Source organism: Mastigoproctus giganteus, chromosome 10 (assembly GCF_048544385.1).
Source record: "Mastigoproctus giganteus isolate SK-2022 chromosome 10, ASM4854438v1, whole genome shotgun sequence".
Taxonomy (NCBI): Eukaryota; Metazoa; Arthropoda; class Arachnida; order Uropygi; family Thelyphonidae; genus Mastigoproctus; species Mastigoproctus giganteus.
Window position 1 is genome coordinate 13,427,637 of NC_143584.1, and position 18,114 is coordinate 13,445,750.

At 34.9% G+C, this 18,114-nt stretch overlaps 1 protein-coding gene across 1 annotated transcript in view; it reads left to right on the forward strand.

Moving 5' to 3' along the window:
* LOC150078734 (anoctamin-10-like) overlaps positions 1-18,114 on the forward strand; it is a 30,690-nt gene that overhangs the window by 2,397 nt on the left and 10,179 nt on the right. The window contains exons 3-6 of the mRNA XM_090382306.1: positions 1,397-1,471; positions 6,051-6,227; positions 8,864-9,055; positions 16,534-16,665. Coding sequence (XP_090238432.1) covers positions 1,397-1,471; positions 6,051-6,227; positions 8,864-9,055; positions 16,534-16,665 — 576 coding nt within the window. The remainder of the gene's footprint in view (positions 1-1,396; positions 1,472-6,050; positions 6,228-8,863; positions 9,056-16,533; positions 16,666-18,114) is intronic.

The following is an 18,114-nucleotide window of genomic DNA, read 5'->3' on the forward strand; positions in this document are numbered from 1 at the left end:
TTATGGCAATTAGGTATATTAGGTAGAGTCTTTTTATTGAATTTCATTCACAGAGATATATATCCCATCTAAAAAATGCATTTGAACATTTCTGCAACCCAAAATACATTATTTGCAAAATTCACAAGTGATGCAGTTTTTTGTCTGCCACTGTATAATGGTTTTATAAACTTGAAAGTTGAAGTGACTAATGATTTAATAGTTTTGTTCATTGGTTATAATTTTTTAACATGACGAATAAAAGTTTTGTTTCATTGCAAATAACGGGTGTAAAAACATTTTTAAATAAAAAAAATATATATATATATTACATTTAATAAGTATTAAAATCCATTAGTAAAAGGTCTAGCATTACAAACCATAATTTGATTGACTAATTATAAAACAAGGATGAAAGTGCTGATTTTTTTAAATGTATTGTTACTCTTAACAAGGCATAAAGCTTCGTAGATACTGTTATTCTAAGATTTTTATGTATACTAAGAATATTAACCCCAGAGACTCACATCTGGTAGTATGGACTTGGCACACCCAGAGCCCGGAACTGGATATCATCATTCTTCTCTTCCTTGGTGATTCCCTTCTACTTCTGACTCTTGTTCTTGTTTTCTCTCTCTCTCTCTCTCTCTCTCTCTCAGGGTAACTCAAATTTTTTTTTGGCTGGTGTAGAATAAGCCTCAGGCTTCCTTGCACCATATGGCCAATAATGATAATAACAATATGAGTGCACTGAACATCTGTAACCAAAGCCAAGGTAGCAGTTCTATGCAGAAGAAGGAAACATGGAGTTTGAATGCCAATTTATTTCTATATTTTGGCACTGGGAATTATCCAGTTTTATTTTCAACTTTCCCTAAATTTGATATTTTGTATATCATTATGACTAAAATTAAATATTAGTTTTCATAATTCTTAAATAACAATTTTTTAATTATTGCCTGTTTAAATCCTTATAATGCATTAAATGATACCACTGCAGAATTATTGATTTTATACAAGTCTGCATTATATAAGATAGTTTTTTTTTTTTTTTTAAAGTTTGCTTTTTTTTTTTTTTAAAGTTTGTTTCTTTTTTTTTTTTTTTTTTTTGTCTTCGGTTGATTTCAGAGTAGTGAGCATAATATATAAAAGCACTGTAGCTGTACATCTTAAATTTTCTTGTATTGCAGTTATAGAAACTTTCTTGTAACAACTTAAATACAGAAAATTTGAAACAAATCATAAGCCTTTTAATATTAAAAATTAAATATTAAAGAAAGGTAGGAAAAACTAGTAATGAATATTAATACAAGAATGAAATTATGTGAAACTTTCTCATAAAATATTTTAAAGACAGAAGTTGTAGTTAACTTATAAACAGTCTTTATTAATAAAACTTTTTTTATTTTTTTATCAGTTTGAATTTACGAACAGCTTTATTTCCATGATGTATATTGCCTTTTATGTTCAAGATATAGAAATGCTCAAATGGGTAAGAGAATTGTTTTTCACTAATACCCTTGACTTTTAGTTTTAGAACTACTTCTGCTGTGTAAGATATTAACAGAAGTGAAAAATAGACTAGTATAAATTATTACTGAGTTTTAGTGTAATGTCTTTTTATGAACCCGGTATATATAATAATAAAAGTATCCAGAATAACCAATCCACTTGAACCCTCTAGTATTCAGATGATTATCTTAAAACTTGATTACATTGTATATTCTGTGTGTATTTTTAAATATATATATCACTGCAAGTTTAGTTCATAGTTACTTTCAAGTTTGTTTTTTCTTAGAATCTTCTACCACCTTACTTTGAGTAATTTTTTAAATAAAAAAAATACTAAAACTGCTAGAGAATATGAAATGAAAAATATGTTCATTCTATTGTTTTTGTAAGAGAGAGAGATATCTTAATTATCTAAAATAGTTGCTAAATTTCAATAACAGCTGCATTTCAGATTATGCATTCAGATAATCTTCTTTGTCTGTCTTGAAGGAACATTCTTGCAGCGCTAAACATTTTGTCTGCATGGTCCAAGAATGGGAGTCCTGTATTGTAGGATAAAAATGGAGATTTCATAATTGAAGAGATGTCTTGTAGAAATTTGATTGTAGTAATTCTTGTGGTAATTGATAAAATAATTATTGAGTTTCATATTTTTGTTGTCAATATTTGTTTTAAAATTAAAAAAATCATTTTCATCTTTGGTTTCCATGACAGTTTTAGGAAAAGATTTTTGAGTTTACTGCCAAATGACATTCGTCCTCTGGTAATGATTTATTTTCAGAATATATATTATAAATTGTTGACAAAAATATTTTGCACAATAACTGAAAGTTCTGAATAAATTCTGGGAGTTTTGTATAAAAATTTCATATTGGTATCACATTAAAATACCACAATGCTATTTAGTATATAAAATTTTCTAAATGTTTAGAGTTAATGACAAAGTATGACAATAAAATAGTAGAGCCTTTCCTTTGAGGGAAAACTGATAAAATTGGCAGTTTTTGGAATTATAAATTATTAAAGTAATTTATAACTTTTATCTTAAAGTTTCCAGAGTTTCAAGGTTAATTTTTATACAGGAATGAATTACCTTGCTAGGCTGTTCTGGAATGACTTTTTGTTTCATATTTTAACCCACAATCTGAAAAAAGACAAAAATAATTAAACACTCCTCAAAATACAAACTTGTTATTGCTTTGGGCACTGATTAGATTTCTAAATTAGAAATCAACTTTTATTTTATGTTTGTAAAGAGTAGTAGGATCTTTTCTAGAAACAGGAACATGCAGTTGGGCACAAGTTACAGGTTGTAATTATAAAATCTGTCCAGTGGTTGAGCACAAATTACATATTTGATTGTGGGATCCTAGTAATATTTTTGCACAGGATTATATAGGCCCTACCTCACTTAAAATACTCACAGTTCAGGAAATTCAAGTAAGCCTTCTGATAACGAATTTTTTTGTTATTAATTTTCATTTAGATTTAGTTTTCTTAAAGAAAAATTACAAAAATGCAAGGCGTTATTTTTAAACTAAATTAACATGATATATGTTACTTTTCAAAATTTTTCAACTTTCTGAGTTATTTAGTCAATGAGGTAAAAAAAAAAAATGTATTAAGTTAAATTTACAAAAATAATCACTTAATAATAACTTCTAATTTAACTTAACTTTTTTTTTTTTAATTCTTTATACCTCATTACTACCAAAGTCTGACAAAAATGCCTAGAGGTTTAAAGTCTGGGAATCTTAGAAGGTATCCATAAGTTTTTCTGTAACTCACCCTGTCTTATTTTTCAGGAAATTGTGTTGAAATGGGCATAATTGTACATGTGACTGTGGGTGCATGATTCTACTAAAAGTACCCCTATGTATCTGGAAACAGATTTTTATTCTAAACTGCATTATTCCCTGACATTCCAAGATAACTTTGTTCTATAACAGTATGTTGAAACTATCTCATAAAAGAAAAGTCCCATCCACATGGTAATTCATAGTAGATTACATCATCCTATAAAGAGAGAAATTTATGGATTTGCATTAGATAAATACACACAGTTGTGATAATCACATGCTCATTTAGTTTGATCATCACTTCATTCCCTGTGGTTACTTTCTTGAAATATCTACCTTTGTCTGTCTTTCTCACAAAATTGTACATATCAATTTGGATCATCTTCTTGTGTTGCCTGCACCAGTCTTGATGTATAGGGTAGTTGACATTTCGGGTGATTGCTTTTAGTTATCTCTTGACAGCTTGGATATTTTAATGTTGTTAACATTTCTGTGCCCTTAAAAGTTATCACACAGATAAGGCGTTAGTATTAGTAGTGGCATAATATGCAAGAAAAAAAACTTTTATAAAGCATCATCCAAAAAACAAAAAAAAAAAAAAAAAACCTTCCCACACCCTCTCCAATAACTTTAGTTCTTCCTTGAATTTATTCAAATAACCCACACAACAGATGGAAGTTGAGTAAATCCCACATCAGTATACTGTAATCACTGCCACCCAGTGGGTCTTTTATCTGCAGATTCTTAATGCATGAAGAATTGCTGCTGATAATCAGATCAAGAATATGGCTTCCTCTTATTGTCTCTCTAACAGAGGCAGACTGAGTCAAAAAAATTCTAATTCTTAACAGGGAAAACAAACACAATGTATTGGAGCTCAGAATGTAATATTGAAAATCACATCATCTTCCAGCCCACAGAGGTTTCCCCAATAAGTCTTATGGCCAGTCTGTCCCTGCTCTCTAAAATGCTGCTGTAGAAAACAACCACCCAATAAATACACAAAATTTTGCTAGTGCAGGGGTCAGCAATCTGCGGCTCTTTAACTTTTAGTGCACACGTATGACAGGTGACCTCGATGCTTGAGGTGAGCAAAGGCTTTCCTGGATGGTACATTGCAACAAAAAGGCAGCTGTGGCACAACTCTCCAGTAATTGGAATGCTGGTGATGGGAGTAATGTGTCACAACACACGGTACATAGAACCCTGCTGAAAATGGGGCTGCGTATCCGCAGGCTTCTCAGAGTGCCCATGCTAACCACAGTTCATCATGACAGTACCTACAATGGGCACGCAAGCATAGAAACTGGACTTTGAGTGATTGGAAGAAGGTCGTCTGATCTGATGAATCACATTTCCTGTTGCACCATGTGGACAGCTGGGTATATGTGCATCATTTACCTGGGGAAGTGATGGTGCCTGGATGCACTGTGGACGAAAACAAGCCGGTGGCGGCGGTGTCATGCTTTGGGTGATGTTCTGCTGGGATACCCTGGGTCCAGTCATCCATGTGCCAGGCACTCTGATGTCTACCACCTACCTAAACGTCATTGCTGACCAGTACACCCTTTTATGGCAATGGTCTTCCCCTCTGGCGGTGCCGTCTTCAGCAGGATAATGCGCCACCCTGATTGTTTGAGACTGGTTCGCAGAACATGAGGAAGACTTCCAGGTATTGCCCTGGCCTCCAAATTCTGCTGACATCAATCCCATCGAGAATCTGTAGCTTTTGTTGGAACAGCAACTCTGATCTGCAGCATCTCAACCACGGACCTTACCGGAGCTCAAGGATCTGCTGATTACGTGTTGGTACCAGATACCACAAGACACATTTAGAAATCTTGTAGCGTCCATGCCTCACCAGGTATGAGCTGTTTTGGCTGCATGTGGAGGACCAACATCATATTAGATAGGTGGTCATACATATTTGGCTCATCGGTGTATATTCATCACAGCAATTAAGCCTATAAAATGCCCCTCTCTTCATTTTTGTAGTGCTTATGTCATAGCAAACTGACTCAACATTTTCACTGGCTACCCATGTCAGCTGGATGCACTGCCATAGATTTAATATGCTTCTTAATTAAGAGCATAACCTTTCCACCTCTACTGTCCTATCTGTCCCATCCCTGTAAAACCAGTCTGAAAAAAATTCTACCCCATGACCCTTGCACCTACTCTCTAGGGCTGAATTGGATTGACAAGGCTCTCAACGTATTCTCCCTCCTATTGGTTCTGGACAGAATTGCAGACAATTTTAAATTTAATCCTAACTCGCAACTTTTTTCCCAACATTGCCCTATACTTGTTAAAAGTTTTTGTTAGTTTTTACTCTTGTTAAGAGTTTTTGCTCTTCTTAAGAATTTTTGTCTCATATCGATACTTCCATATAGGACTGCACATTTTCCACTTTAAAATACTTTCCTCTGCTCAAATGTTATTTTCTTATTTTCCCTATCAGTCAATCAGTCACAGATTTACCTAAAACATGGGAATGTTAATTACTTGTTTATTTTATGTTTGCATTTTACTTTATAAAATGCAAATATTTTTATTCAAATCAATTATGGCTCTTGAGAGTTGAAGTATTTATATTACAAATTTTGTGTCATATCAGTTAAACTCGGGTATTTTTGTTTGAAAAAAAATGAAAAAAATTTTACAAGTATGTTGCCAGTTTTATCAATTATTTGTATGTTTATAATATAAATGTCTAAAACTGTATTTTATAACTTTTTATATTTATTTCTATTATTCTAGCAAATAGCCATTATGTTGATTGTGTATCAAATACTGAACAACATACAAGAGGCTATATTTCCTCTATTACTGCTCAAACACCGAAAATATATAAGGACTAAAAAGAGAGCAAAGCAAGTCTCGGGAAGCAAACAAAGTTGTCAAGCTATTGAAGAAAGTGATTTGATCCCTTATGAAGTAATTTTACTTATAAAATATTGTATGTGCAATTTATGCTAATGATATATAAGTATATTGATTATACAGTTAATTAAAGGCATATTAATATAACGATTAATAATAATCAGTGTTATAAAGCATGAAACAACATTGGCTACTTCATTCAATTTTTGTACTTGTTTCCTTTTTGTATATCAATGACTGTTGCCTTATCAGGCAGTGTTTAGTAAATGTGGATTTTTCCCACTACACATTTTGAGGGGCATGAATTTTGTATTCATTTATTATTGATAACTTGATGCAAGGAAGCAATTCTTATACATCATCAGCAAAAAAAAAAAGCTCTTACCCTTCCCATATTTCCATTCCATCCAGTCTGTCCCCAAATTCATGCAACCCATTCCAACAATAAATCATTTTCTGACCAAAGGGAGACATTTACATATCATTTGGCAAAACCCTTTTTCAATTCAAATTTGTATCTTCCTGTGCTTGTCTGAAAAATTGAAAATGCCATCAGAAAAGATGGCATTTTCAATAAAGTAATTTAAAAATAATTTTCAACTAATAAAAAGTGCGGAGAAAGGCTCCACACTTTTTATTAGTTGAAAACTATTTTTGTATCAACCACTATCTTAATGTTATTTTAGATATTAGTTAGAGAATACTGGAATATAGAGAAGCCAAATCACTTGAGAATAGCCCATTTAGTTGAACTTGCACAAACACACATACCATAATAATTCAACAGCTGTAAGGTGAATAGCCTTGTTTAGGCAAATCACTTTGGTGAAAGTGGAGAATATTAAGCACTAGTATTTGATAGTATGCCAGAGCTTTCTACTGCCAGAGCTGTAATTCTCAATACGTTCTACGTTGATATCAATATTGTTGTAAGATTTTCGATTTTTTTCATTTTAATTGCTGGAGAGTATCATACAGAAGTGTTCTACATATTATATTGAAGTAAATTTCTCTTATTATTTTACAAATAAGCTGTTATTATTTTACAAATAATAATATTCTGTATAATCATTTGTATTATTATAGGAGGTGTGCAATATGGAAATGCAAATGTCCTATAATCAAAAGAATATGTATATGAGTTTCTGCTTGTCTTATGCTTTACCAGCAAGTGGGGACTGAATTCCTGCAGTATATTTTTTGCAGAGTTGAATCCTGGTGCCACTGTTATCAGTTATATATTAAAAAAAAAAAAAAAAAAAAACTTGCAATAGAAACAAGAGCTTTCTACTACCAAGATGAGTCATGGCGTACCCTACATCAGCATGTTATGAATTTCTTGCTCACATTTTTATTTATTGGATAACATTATTTATGGAGTTTCTGCCATGTGGCATCACAATAATTACCTAATGGTAATGCTGCAATATATTTGGTAGGCAGTAAAGGTGAGGCATACTGAGTACTGGTGTGTTACTGCATGGCCATTTGCTCTCCCATGTGGTGAAGGTTACAAAGATTACACTAGACAATTTTCTGTGGAAGGTGATTGAACATCCTCTCCATAGTCCATATCTTTCTGCTTATGATAATGTTTAATTTTGGTCTTTGAAAAAAAATTTCTGAGTGGTTTAAAGTATTTTCACATGGATATGATGTGAAGATTATTGTAAGAAGGCGATTTAATAATTAGTCTCTTGTATCCACACCGGGAAAGTGGATTTCTTTTTAGTATTAGTATTAATATTGACAAATGATGAAAGAAAGCAAGATTATACAGCATCAGGCAAAAAAAAAAAAAAAATCCCAATTCACCTATCCATCCCCTCCAATAGTTTGTCCAGTTATTCCTTGAATTTATTCAAACTATCCACTTTCACAACAACAGATGGAAGGTTGTTCCAGCAATCTGCCACCATCCTTCCCTCAAATTTAATTAATGACCCCTCATGAGCATAGTCTGGGCAATAGGAAGGACCCCATTAGCATTGGGCTGGCTCAATCCATTCAAAGCCTTAAACACCTAAATCAGATCACCCCACAGCTGCCTAGTCTCCAGACACAGCAATTTGCAGGAATTAATCCTTTCTTCGTAAGAGTACCCCTTTGTTCCTCCTCACCAATCTCACTGCCCTTCTCTGTACCTGCTCAAGTAGCTCTATATCCTTCCTAAAATGAGTCCTCCAGACCTGTATGCAGTACTCAAGACGTGGCCTGACCATTGCCTACATTGTATTAAGAAATAGTGTCTCTGTCTACACGTCTCTGGTTAACAACACAATTTCCTTTCTGTATCTCATTTAATTTTCGAAAATTAAATCGAAAATCCTGATATATTTCCTGATTTATCCTCATTAATTAGCATTAGCATTTTTTTGTAACATTAAGACAAATGTCTAATATGTGGTAATTTTTTTTTTATAGTTTTCTTTATAATATAATTTTGTCAAAAAATGACTACTTGAATTGAAATGTCTAGGTACTGTGCGTTGTTATATAGTTGAATAGCAAATAAAATCAATAAAAAGGTTTCCAGTTGTATATTATTATTATTTTATTTATTATAAGAATATTATAAATTATAAGGATTAATAATATATTATTAATAAAAATTTTAATGTAATATATTACAAATACTTCTATATAAATATAAAATGTTTTTTTTTTTTTTTGTTTTTTTTCTTCTAAAGGGGACTTATGATGACTATTTTGAGATGTTTATTCAGTTTGGGTATGTGTTCTTGTTTTCGTCAGTCTTTCCCTGGGCAGCTCTCCTTGCATTTTTAAGTAACTTTTTAGAAAGTTGGTCAGATGCATTTAAATTATGCAATGTTCACCAGAGGCCTCCAGCAGTATCAGCAAAAGGAATAGGGGTGTGGCAGGTTTGTATTTCTTAGAACTAATTCTTTTTCTGTTAGGTACTGAAAGATTTTGAACTGTATTGCATTAAAAAGTATACGTAATATTAAAATAAAAATGTTCAGAATTATTGCAAAATTTGAAATTGCATTAGGTCCTGATATAATTGGATATCTTGAAATATTTAGTTTATTTCTCTCTAATTTTTTTTTTTTTTTTTTATAATGAAAACCCCAAACACAAGAGGTATTAGAACATATAGTACTTAGTACCATGCATGGGTTGAAGGTTGAGAAGGTAAAAGAAAGTATTTGTTTACATTAGACTTGAACTTCTGTAGATTGTAATTTTCAGGAATTTACTTCTGATTGCAATTTTCATAAATCCGATTTAATTCTGTTATTGAGTAGTTCTTTGAATAATGAAGTCATCTACATTTATTTTTCTTTCTACATTCTTGAAACATTTATCAATAAATATTATCCTCCGGCTAGAAGATTGCAAAACTGAGAACTTTAAATAAAGTAATAAGTATCAGAAATGATTACGAATTATTAATAGATGAGTGGTTTATGATGTATATTAATAATTTGTAATGAATAACAACCACATAACATCCTTCCCAAACTGGCGCTTCCATAGCCAGGTGGGCAGCAGCAGCAGTGCGTAGCACACGCTTCTTGATTAGACCGGGGTTCGAGCCCGTGACCACCAAATACGGAGGATGCGGAAAGGTCAGGGAATGACCACCGCATATCCCCAGAGCAATATGGCCATAGTTGCTAATGCTCCTAAAAACCAAATAACAACAACAACTTCCCAAACTATATCAGAAATTAATTATAAATATGTATGGTATGCATGATCCTCCTTCAATTATGATTTGTGAAATTTGTGAGATAATTGCATTAGCTCAAATCTTAAATTTCTCAAGGCATTTTTCATAGTTGGATTAAAGTGTAATCAAAAAAATTCCTCATGATTCATCACTAATTATTGATGCGATTCTTGCATTAAGGAGTTTCATGGCGGTGTAAAGGAGACATAGCCAATTTTTGTGCAGCATTGAAAACACTAGTAATCAATAAGATTGTGAAAAAGTAGAACAAAATAAAAGTTAACTTTTATCACAGAATCCAAAAAAAATGCCTGCATAAATGTATCAGAATAGAAATATTTCATATATCAAGGTTCCCCATGATCCATCACTATTTGTGGGTCTGGCATTTTTATGATAAAAAAAATCGGAGATTAACTTGATTAGGATGAGTTAAAAAAAAACAAGACTACTGTTATCTTCAATATAGAAACTGGAAGAAATGTAAGGTGTTAATTTGTGATAAGTTCTTTTTGTCCTGTGGATTGTGCCAGTTATATCTTGAAGTAATCTTGGAACTTGATATGTGTAAATTCATATGCCCTTTCTCTCGTTGAATGTTTTTTATGCATATTTGTTTGTGACCCCCCCCCACCTTCTGAATTGTGCTCTGCTTATTGAGTGATGATTCCCACTTCTATGACACAAGTCTGAGAGCAACAGTGCGTAGCACACGCTTCTTGATTAGACCGCGGTTCGAGCCTGTGACCACCGCATATCCCCGGAGCAATATGGCCTTAGTTGCTAATGCTCCTAAAAACCAAATAACAAACAAACAACAAACAAGTCTGAGAGTGAAATGCTTTCATTACAATATGTTCTTTTTGCTTTTTGTAGATCTGTCCCTTTATGGAATAAATTCTGTGGCTATTTTGTTTGTGTGTTTGTTTATTTTTATTTTATTTTTTTTTGTATTTGGTTTATATGTTTGCTAAATGCTTAAATAACAAGATGTATATTATTAGAATTTCATAAACTATTGTACACATGTCAATAAGTAACTCTTACTGTAACTTGGTGTTATTTTACCATGATTTTTTTTTAGATGACCAGTCTATCCTTAGCTAGATTTCTGAAGAAAATATATTGCTATTCTGCTATAACAAGTATCAGTATAAAGTGTTTGGAATGTCACCAGTGGAGAATCGGTGCAATACACACAGTGTTTGCAATTTTTGTGGTTCCTTTTTTTTTTTTTTTGTGTATTTACTAGTAAATACACTGAAATGCAAATACACAAATGAAATATTGTTCAAGGTTTAGGCCTGAATAGATGTTAGATGAACTAATGAGACTTGTGGCAGAGAGGAAAAATGCATGAATTGCATATAAGTTATCAGGTGACACAGAAGCCTATGGTAGATATACGCTAGTGTGTAATCGAAGGAGGTAGTAGTAGTAGTAGTGGCATGTGATGCAAGAAAGCATGTGTATGAACTTATACAGCATCGGCCAAAAAAAAAAAAAAAAAAAAAACATCACACAATTCCCTCCAAATGCCTGTCCAGTTCCTCCTTAAATTTATTCAACCTATCAACTTCCACAACGACAGATGGAAGTTTGTTCCAGCAATTAACCACCCGCTGGCTAAAGGCAAATTTCCGCACATCTATTCTACCTCTGTCCTTCCTCAATTTCAATTTATGTCCCCTTAGGTTCGTAATCTGAACAAGTGGAAGGATCCCATCAGAATTCAGCGTGCTCAACCCATTCAAGGCCTTATATACCTCAATCAGATCACCGCGCAGGTGCCTAGTCTCCAGCCACTGCAATTTGCAGAACTTAAGCCTCTCTTGGTAAGAGGATCCCTTCATTCCCCTCACCAATCTTGTTGCCCTTCTCTGTACATGCTCAAACAAATCTACATCCTTCCTAAAATGAGGCCTCCAGACCTGTACGCAGTACTCAAGGTGTGGCCTGACCATTGCCTTATACAGAGGGACATTCACCTCCTTTTCCCTGCTAGCAAAATTCCTATATATCATTGACAAAACCCATATGACCTGCCCTGGCAGCCTGTCTGCATTGCTCAGAAAACTTCATATCTGACTGCACAATCACTCCCAGGTCTTTTTCATTTTCTACCACCTTAAGTGTAGTACCACACAGTTGGTATGTTTCTCTGGAGTTACTTCTACCCATATGCAGTACTTTTGCATTTGTCAAGGTTAAACTTCAGTTGCCTGTTCTTATCCCATCTGCCCAAATTATCTAGATCCTGTTGCAGTAGCACACTGTCATTACTGTCATTAACAAACCTGCCAACCTTTGTATCATCTGCAAACTTCGACATTAAGCCTGATATACCTTCATCAATATCATTGATAAATGGGTGCTGCTCTTCGTGGACTAATAACATTAGTCCACGAAGAGCAGCACCCATTGATTACCACCCTCTGTCTTCTCCCACTTAACCATCCTTTTATCCATTGTAGCAACTTACCCTTAATACCATTCTGCTCCAATTTGTACAATAGTCTTTCATAACATTGTCAAAAGGTTTCCTGAAATCCAAATATATGATATCAAAATTATTTTTTACATCCAGTTCCTTTGTAACCACATCATAATATCCTATCAAATTTGTCAGACAAGACTTTCCCTTAACAAACCCATGCTGTGTCTGAATTATTCCTGCAGTCTTGTCTAGATGATCCTGCAATGCATCTTTAACCAGTGACTCCATTATTTTACCCAGAACAGAAGTTAAACTAACTGGTCTGTAATTACTCGTCACCCTTCGATCCCCCTTTGTGAATTGGGGATATATTTGCACATCTCCAGGTTAGGCAAGCGAAGGCAGATTACGAGAAATCTTTGGAAAATGATGCTAAAAGAAACAGCAAGAACTTCTTTAGTTGCATAAACTCTAGAAGGAAGGGGATGAATCAGATTGGTCTACTTGATATCTATGGTTCAACTGTTGATGATCCTGCTCAGATAGCTGACAATCTGAATGATTATTTTGCATCTACATTCACACATGAGGAGGTGCCTCCGTAGCCAGGTGGGAAGGAGCAGCAGTGCATAGCACATGCTTCTTGATTAGACCGGGGTTCAAGCCAGTGACCACCAAATACGGAGGATGCTGAAAGGTCAGGGAATGACCACCGCATATCTCCTGAGCAATATGGCCTTATTTGCTAATGCTCCTAAAAAAAAAACCAAATAACAAAAAACAATAACACACATGAGGAGTTATTAAGGAAGGAGAATGCTAGAAGTTTATCAAACTTCAACAGGGTGCTTAATGATTTTGTAATAACTGAGCAAAGTGAAGGGAGAAATTGTTGAAGTTTAACATAAGAAAGGCATCTGGGGTGGATGGGATCTATCCAGTTATATTAAAGGAAGTAAGCAAACCCTTAGCCATAATTGTGAGAGCATCCTTGGACTCAGGGGAAGTCCCCGCAGACTGGAGATGTGCAAATGTATCCGCAAATCACAAAGGGGATCTAAGGGCGACATGAGTAATTACAGACCAGTTAGTTTAACTTCTGTTCAGGGGTAAATAATGGAGTCACTGGTTGAAGATGTATTGTGGGATCATCTAGACAAGGCTGCAGTAATAATTCAGACACAGCATGGGTTTGTTAAGGGAAAGTCTTGTCTGACAAATTTGATTGGATACTATGATGTGATTACAAAGGAACTGGATGCAAAAAATAATTTTGATATCATATACTTGAATTTCAGGAAAGCTTTTGACACTGTTGCATATGGAAGACTGCTGTACAGATTGGAGTAATATGATATTAAGGGCAAGTTGCTACAATGGATAAAAGACTGGTTGAGTGGGATAAGACAGAGTCGTAATCAATGGATGCTGCTCTTCATGGAGTAATGTTATTAGTGCAGTCCCCAGGGTTTGGCGTTATGCCCACTGTTGTTTTGTATACATTTAGCCCGATTTACACTGGGGTTAGGTTCCTGGGGGTGGCAGGCACAAATGGAATCAGCGCAAATGGAACCCTTTATATAATGTAGTCAATTGAAAATCACAGGCTTAGGTTCCGAGCACCAAACATTTTACCCACCACTTTGCATTGATTGTTTTATTTTATTAGCATTCTTCATAGTTGCAGTAATAGTCGATGGAGGCATATTCATAGCCCTACACACATTAGGGCAGCTTTCACCAGCTTCCGTCCTCCTAATAACCTCCATCTTATTTTCCAATGTGATAGATCCATGTGCCTTTTTCATGCTTTCATTTCCACTAGGATTCAATGAACTTCTTTTATCAGACATGCCGTTTCTTTATTCTATTAAATTAAAAACTTTATAGCATGATTGGCAAAAACACACACGGCTCTCACTATTATTAATTATTATTTAATTTATTAATAGCACAATTAATAAAAAATGTTAGCATAATAAATTTCCAACATGTGTAAATGATGTAAACAACATCCAACTGAATGCTTCACCTCATGGACCTTTACCACCCGCATCCACGAGTTTCTGCTTTGAGGGTGGGAATTTTTTTCATCTCTTATTGGCTATGATATGGATGCTCTAATTGTTGGTTGGCTCAGATTGTCCTAAATCACGTGAACAGTGCATGATACATAGTATAGTACAATGCTGATAAATTTTGTCTGACGATTTTATACTTTCAATTTATAGAAAAAGTTGCAAAAAAATAAAAATAAATAAAAATAAAAATGGCCTTGTGGTTAGTGATTGGCGCTATTGCGAATCGGTGCAAATCTGACCAGCGCAAAACGAGAGCTACCTGTATTTATCAATGATATTGATGAAGGTATATCAGGCTTAAGGTCGAAGTTTGCAGATGATACAAAGATTGGCAGGGTTGTTAATGACAGTAATGGCAGTGTGCTACTGTAACAGGATCTAGAAAAGTTGGGCAGATGGGCTGAGAGTGGCAACTGAAGTTTAACATTGACAAATGTAAAGTACTGCATATGGGTAGAAGTAACCCCAGAGAAATGTACCAGCTGTGTGACACTACACATAGGATGGCAGAAAACGAAAAAGACCTGGGAGTAATTGTGCAGTCAGATATGAAATTTTCAGTGCAGTGCAGGTAGGCTGCCAGAGCAGGTCATGGGGTATTGTCAATGATATACAGGAATTTTGCTGGTAGGGAAAAGGAGGTGATTATCCCTTTGTATATGGCAATGGTCAGGCTGCACCTTGAGTACTGTGTACAGGTCTGAAGGCCTCATTTTAGGAAGGATGTAGAGTTGCTTGAACAAGTACAGAGAGGGGCAACAAGATTGGTGAGGGGAACGAAGGGGTGGTCTTACCAAGAAGGCTTAAGTTCTGCAAATTGCAGCATCTGGAGACTTAGGCACCTGCGAGGTGATCTGATTGAGGTGTATAAGGCCTTGAATGGGTTGAGCAGGCTAAATTCTGAATGGGATTCTTCCTCTTACTCAGATTACGAACCTGAAGGGGCATAAATTCAAATTGAGGAAAAATAGTTATAGAATAGATTTGCTTAATTTTGCCTTTAGCGAGTGGGTAATTGATTGCTGGAACGAACTTCTATCTGTTGTGGAAGTTGATAGCTTAAATAAATTCAAGAAGGAACTGGACAAACTTTTAGAGGGAATGGATGTGTGAAATGTTTTTTTTTTTTTTTTTTTTTTTTTTTACTGATACTACATAAGCTTGCTTTCTTGCATCACATGCCTCCTCCTCTGCTACTACTACACCGAAAGGGTGTCGAAATAGGACAACCTACCCTTAATGGAGTAAGTGAACTGCACTATGGGAATAAAATATTGTTCGGGTGAGTGCAGTCAACAGTCATGTGTATGTGTATAGTAATAAATATAACAACCATGGGAAGAGACTGTGATGCTACCAACTTCCAAGGAGGTAGTTTTTGATGCAAAGGGCAGGGTAGTGTGTCCAACTCTGAGTTAGTGCATCCAGTGGGCTGTCCCCAACTTACCATTGTGTCAGTGTACCAAGAGTGTCAGACAAGGGGCATAACAACAAACTTGCTCAAAATGTGTAATGCAAAGCCAATGATAAATAGTGATAGACAACTGTACTATCTTGTGTGGACCAGCAAAATGGTCATGGTGCCACAACTAACTGCATGTACAACGTGGGACAGTCCAGAACACTTTGGAGCAGGACTGTTTGATGTACTCTCCATTGGGTGGGCTATCAGAGCAGATGGCTGATTCAATCACATCTCCTCCTAACTGTGTAGACATATGCATGTTACCTGCAGTTGGACAGCAGATGATTGGCAAGTGTGGTTGTTGGACAAATTGCATTTCCATTTGTATCATGCCAACAGAAAGGTATGTGTGTGGAAACAACAACAAGAGGTGTATCAAGCCATTGATACGGGTAGTATCCTCAGCAAAAATATTTTATTTACTGCTGTGCAGCAATATCAGAATCAAGACTAGAAACTTAGGTGAATTCCTCTGCAGAGAATGTAATAACACAAATGATCTTAATTTTAAATTAATTGATTTTTTTATTCATTAATTTGCATTCTGCATGGTATATTTTGATTTTGAGATACCTTAAAGATAAACAGCTCATAATTTTCCAAATGAAAACTTTTATTTAGACTATGTTTATTGAATGAAATTTTAACTAGCTTCATTCATATGAAAATTTTCTCCTTAGATTGCATTTGAAGCTCTTGGAGTACTGGCTGTAATGACAAATTGCACTTTACTTGGTATGTCTTCTTCTGTTAGGTCATTGGCACCTGATCTCTCTCCTATACAATGGGTGCTGTTTGCTGTAGCAGCAGAGGTAATTACTGTTTTACTCTTTACTTTCTAAACTGTCAGATTCTCTATAAATTTGATTTTTCTTGTGTTTAATTTATAATTTAAGCACTGTATACAATTTTGAAATTAGTTTAGCTGTACAGTTGTGATTTTTGGAAGGAATTGCATATTTTGACTTTTCATGGTTTCCATGTTACTCAAATACTTAACTTTTTTTTTCTTCCAGACTCTTATAATTACCAGTCAAAGTTTTAAGTTTTCTGGAGTTTGGCCTGTAGATTCACATTAACTCAGCATAATAACTGAAGTGGGATTAAGTTTTGAGAGCATGCTTTGAGATTCATGTAAGTGGCCAAGACAGGTTACTTGGCACCTCACTTTGGTTAAGGTGGCTGCTGGTCAACATTAGAATGATAGCTATGTTGTCTTTTGCAATTTAACCAGGATGATGACTGCTAGTTTTGTATGCCAGACATTTATACATATAAGGAGGCTAAAGTTTGGAGAAATATGTATATGTATCCCACAATTGACAACTTACCAATTTCTGTCCATTCCTTAGAAACAACTTCAGAAGTGACTACAAGGACTAATAGATTAACAGGTGCCACTGGCAGAGGAGAAAGTGATTCTTGCACTGCTTCTATTGGAATGAGCAGCAGCCTGGAAAATAAGATGCAGGATATTTCAGAGACTGCTGGGAATCATTGGGGTACAAGTAAACACATGGGTTGTGTTAGGGTGGCTAAGAGGAAGAGCAGGTGCATGTATACTTGCGTGTACACCAATGCTAGGAGTCTAGTAAATAAATTTGATGAATTTGAGGTATTGCTCAAAACATCAAAGGCAGATATTGTTGGGATTTCAGAGACGTGGTGTCACACAGATATAAGGAATGCAGAACTGGAATTTGGGGAGTACAATGTCTACAGAAAGGATAGACAGGATAGGAAGGGAGGAGGGGTTATGCTATTAGTTAAGAAACACATAAAATCCAAGGAAGTGAAGCCAGTCGACATCTCTGGACAGTGCAGTGTCGAGTCAATTTGGTGTGACATAAGCATTGGGAGATCAAAATTGAGAGTAGGAGTGTGCTATAGGCCTAATGACTCTGATGAGTATAATAAGAAACTGTACAGAGAAATAGTGGGCCAGTAAATCAGAGAGTCTTATTATGGGGGATTTTAATTTCCCAGATATTGACTGGAATTTGGGGGCTGGTCACTCACACACTAGCAAGGCTTTTGTGGATTTATTGGATGATTGTTTTCTACATCAGCATGTTCGGTAGGCAACTAGAGGGAGTAATACTCTTGATTTGATTATCAGTAGTGATTCTTCATGCATTAAGAATCTGCAGATAAATGAACCACTAGGTGGCAGTGATCACAGTGTTCTGAAGTGGAATTTACTCAAAGAGGTAACTACCATTAGGGGTAAAGGGAAGAGGTATTGCTTTCGTAAAGGTGAC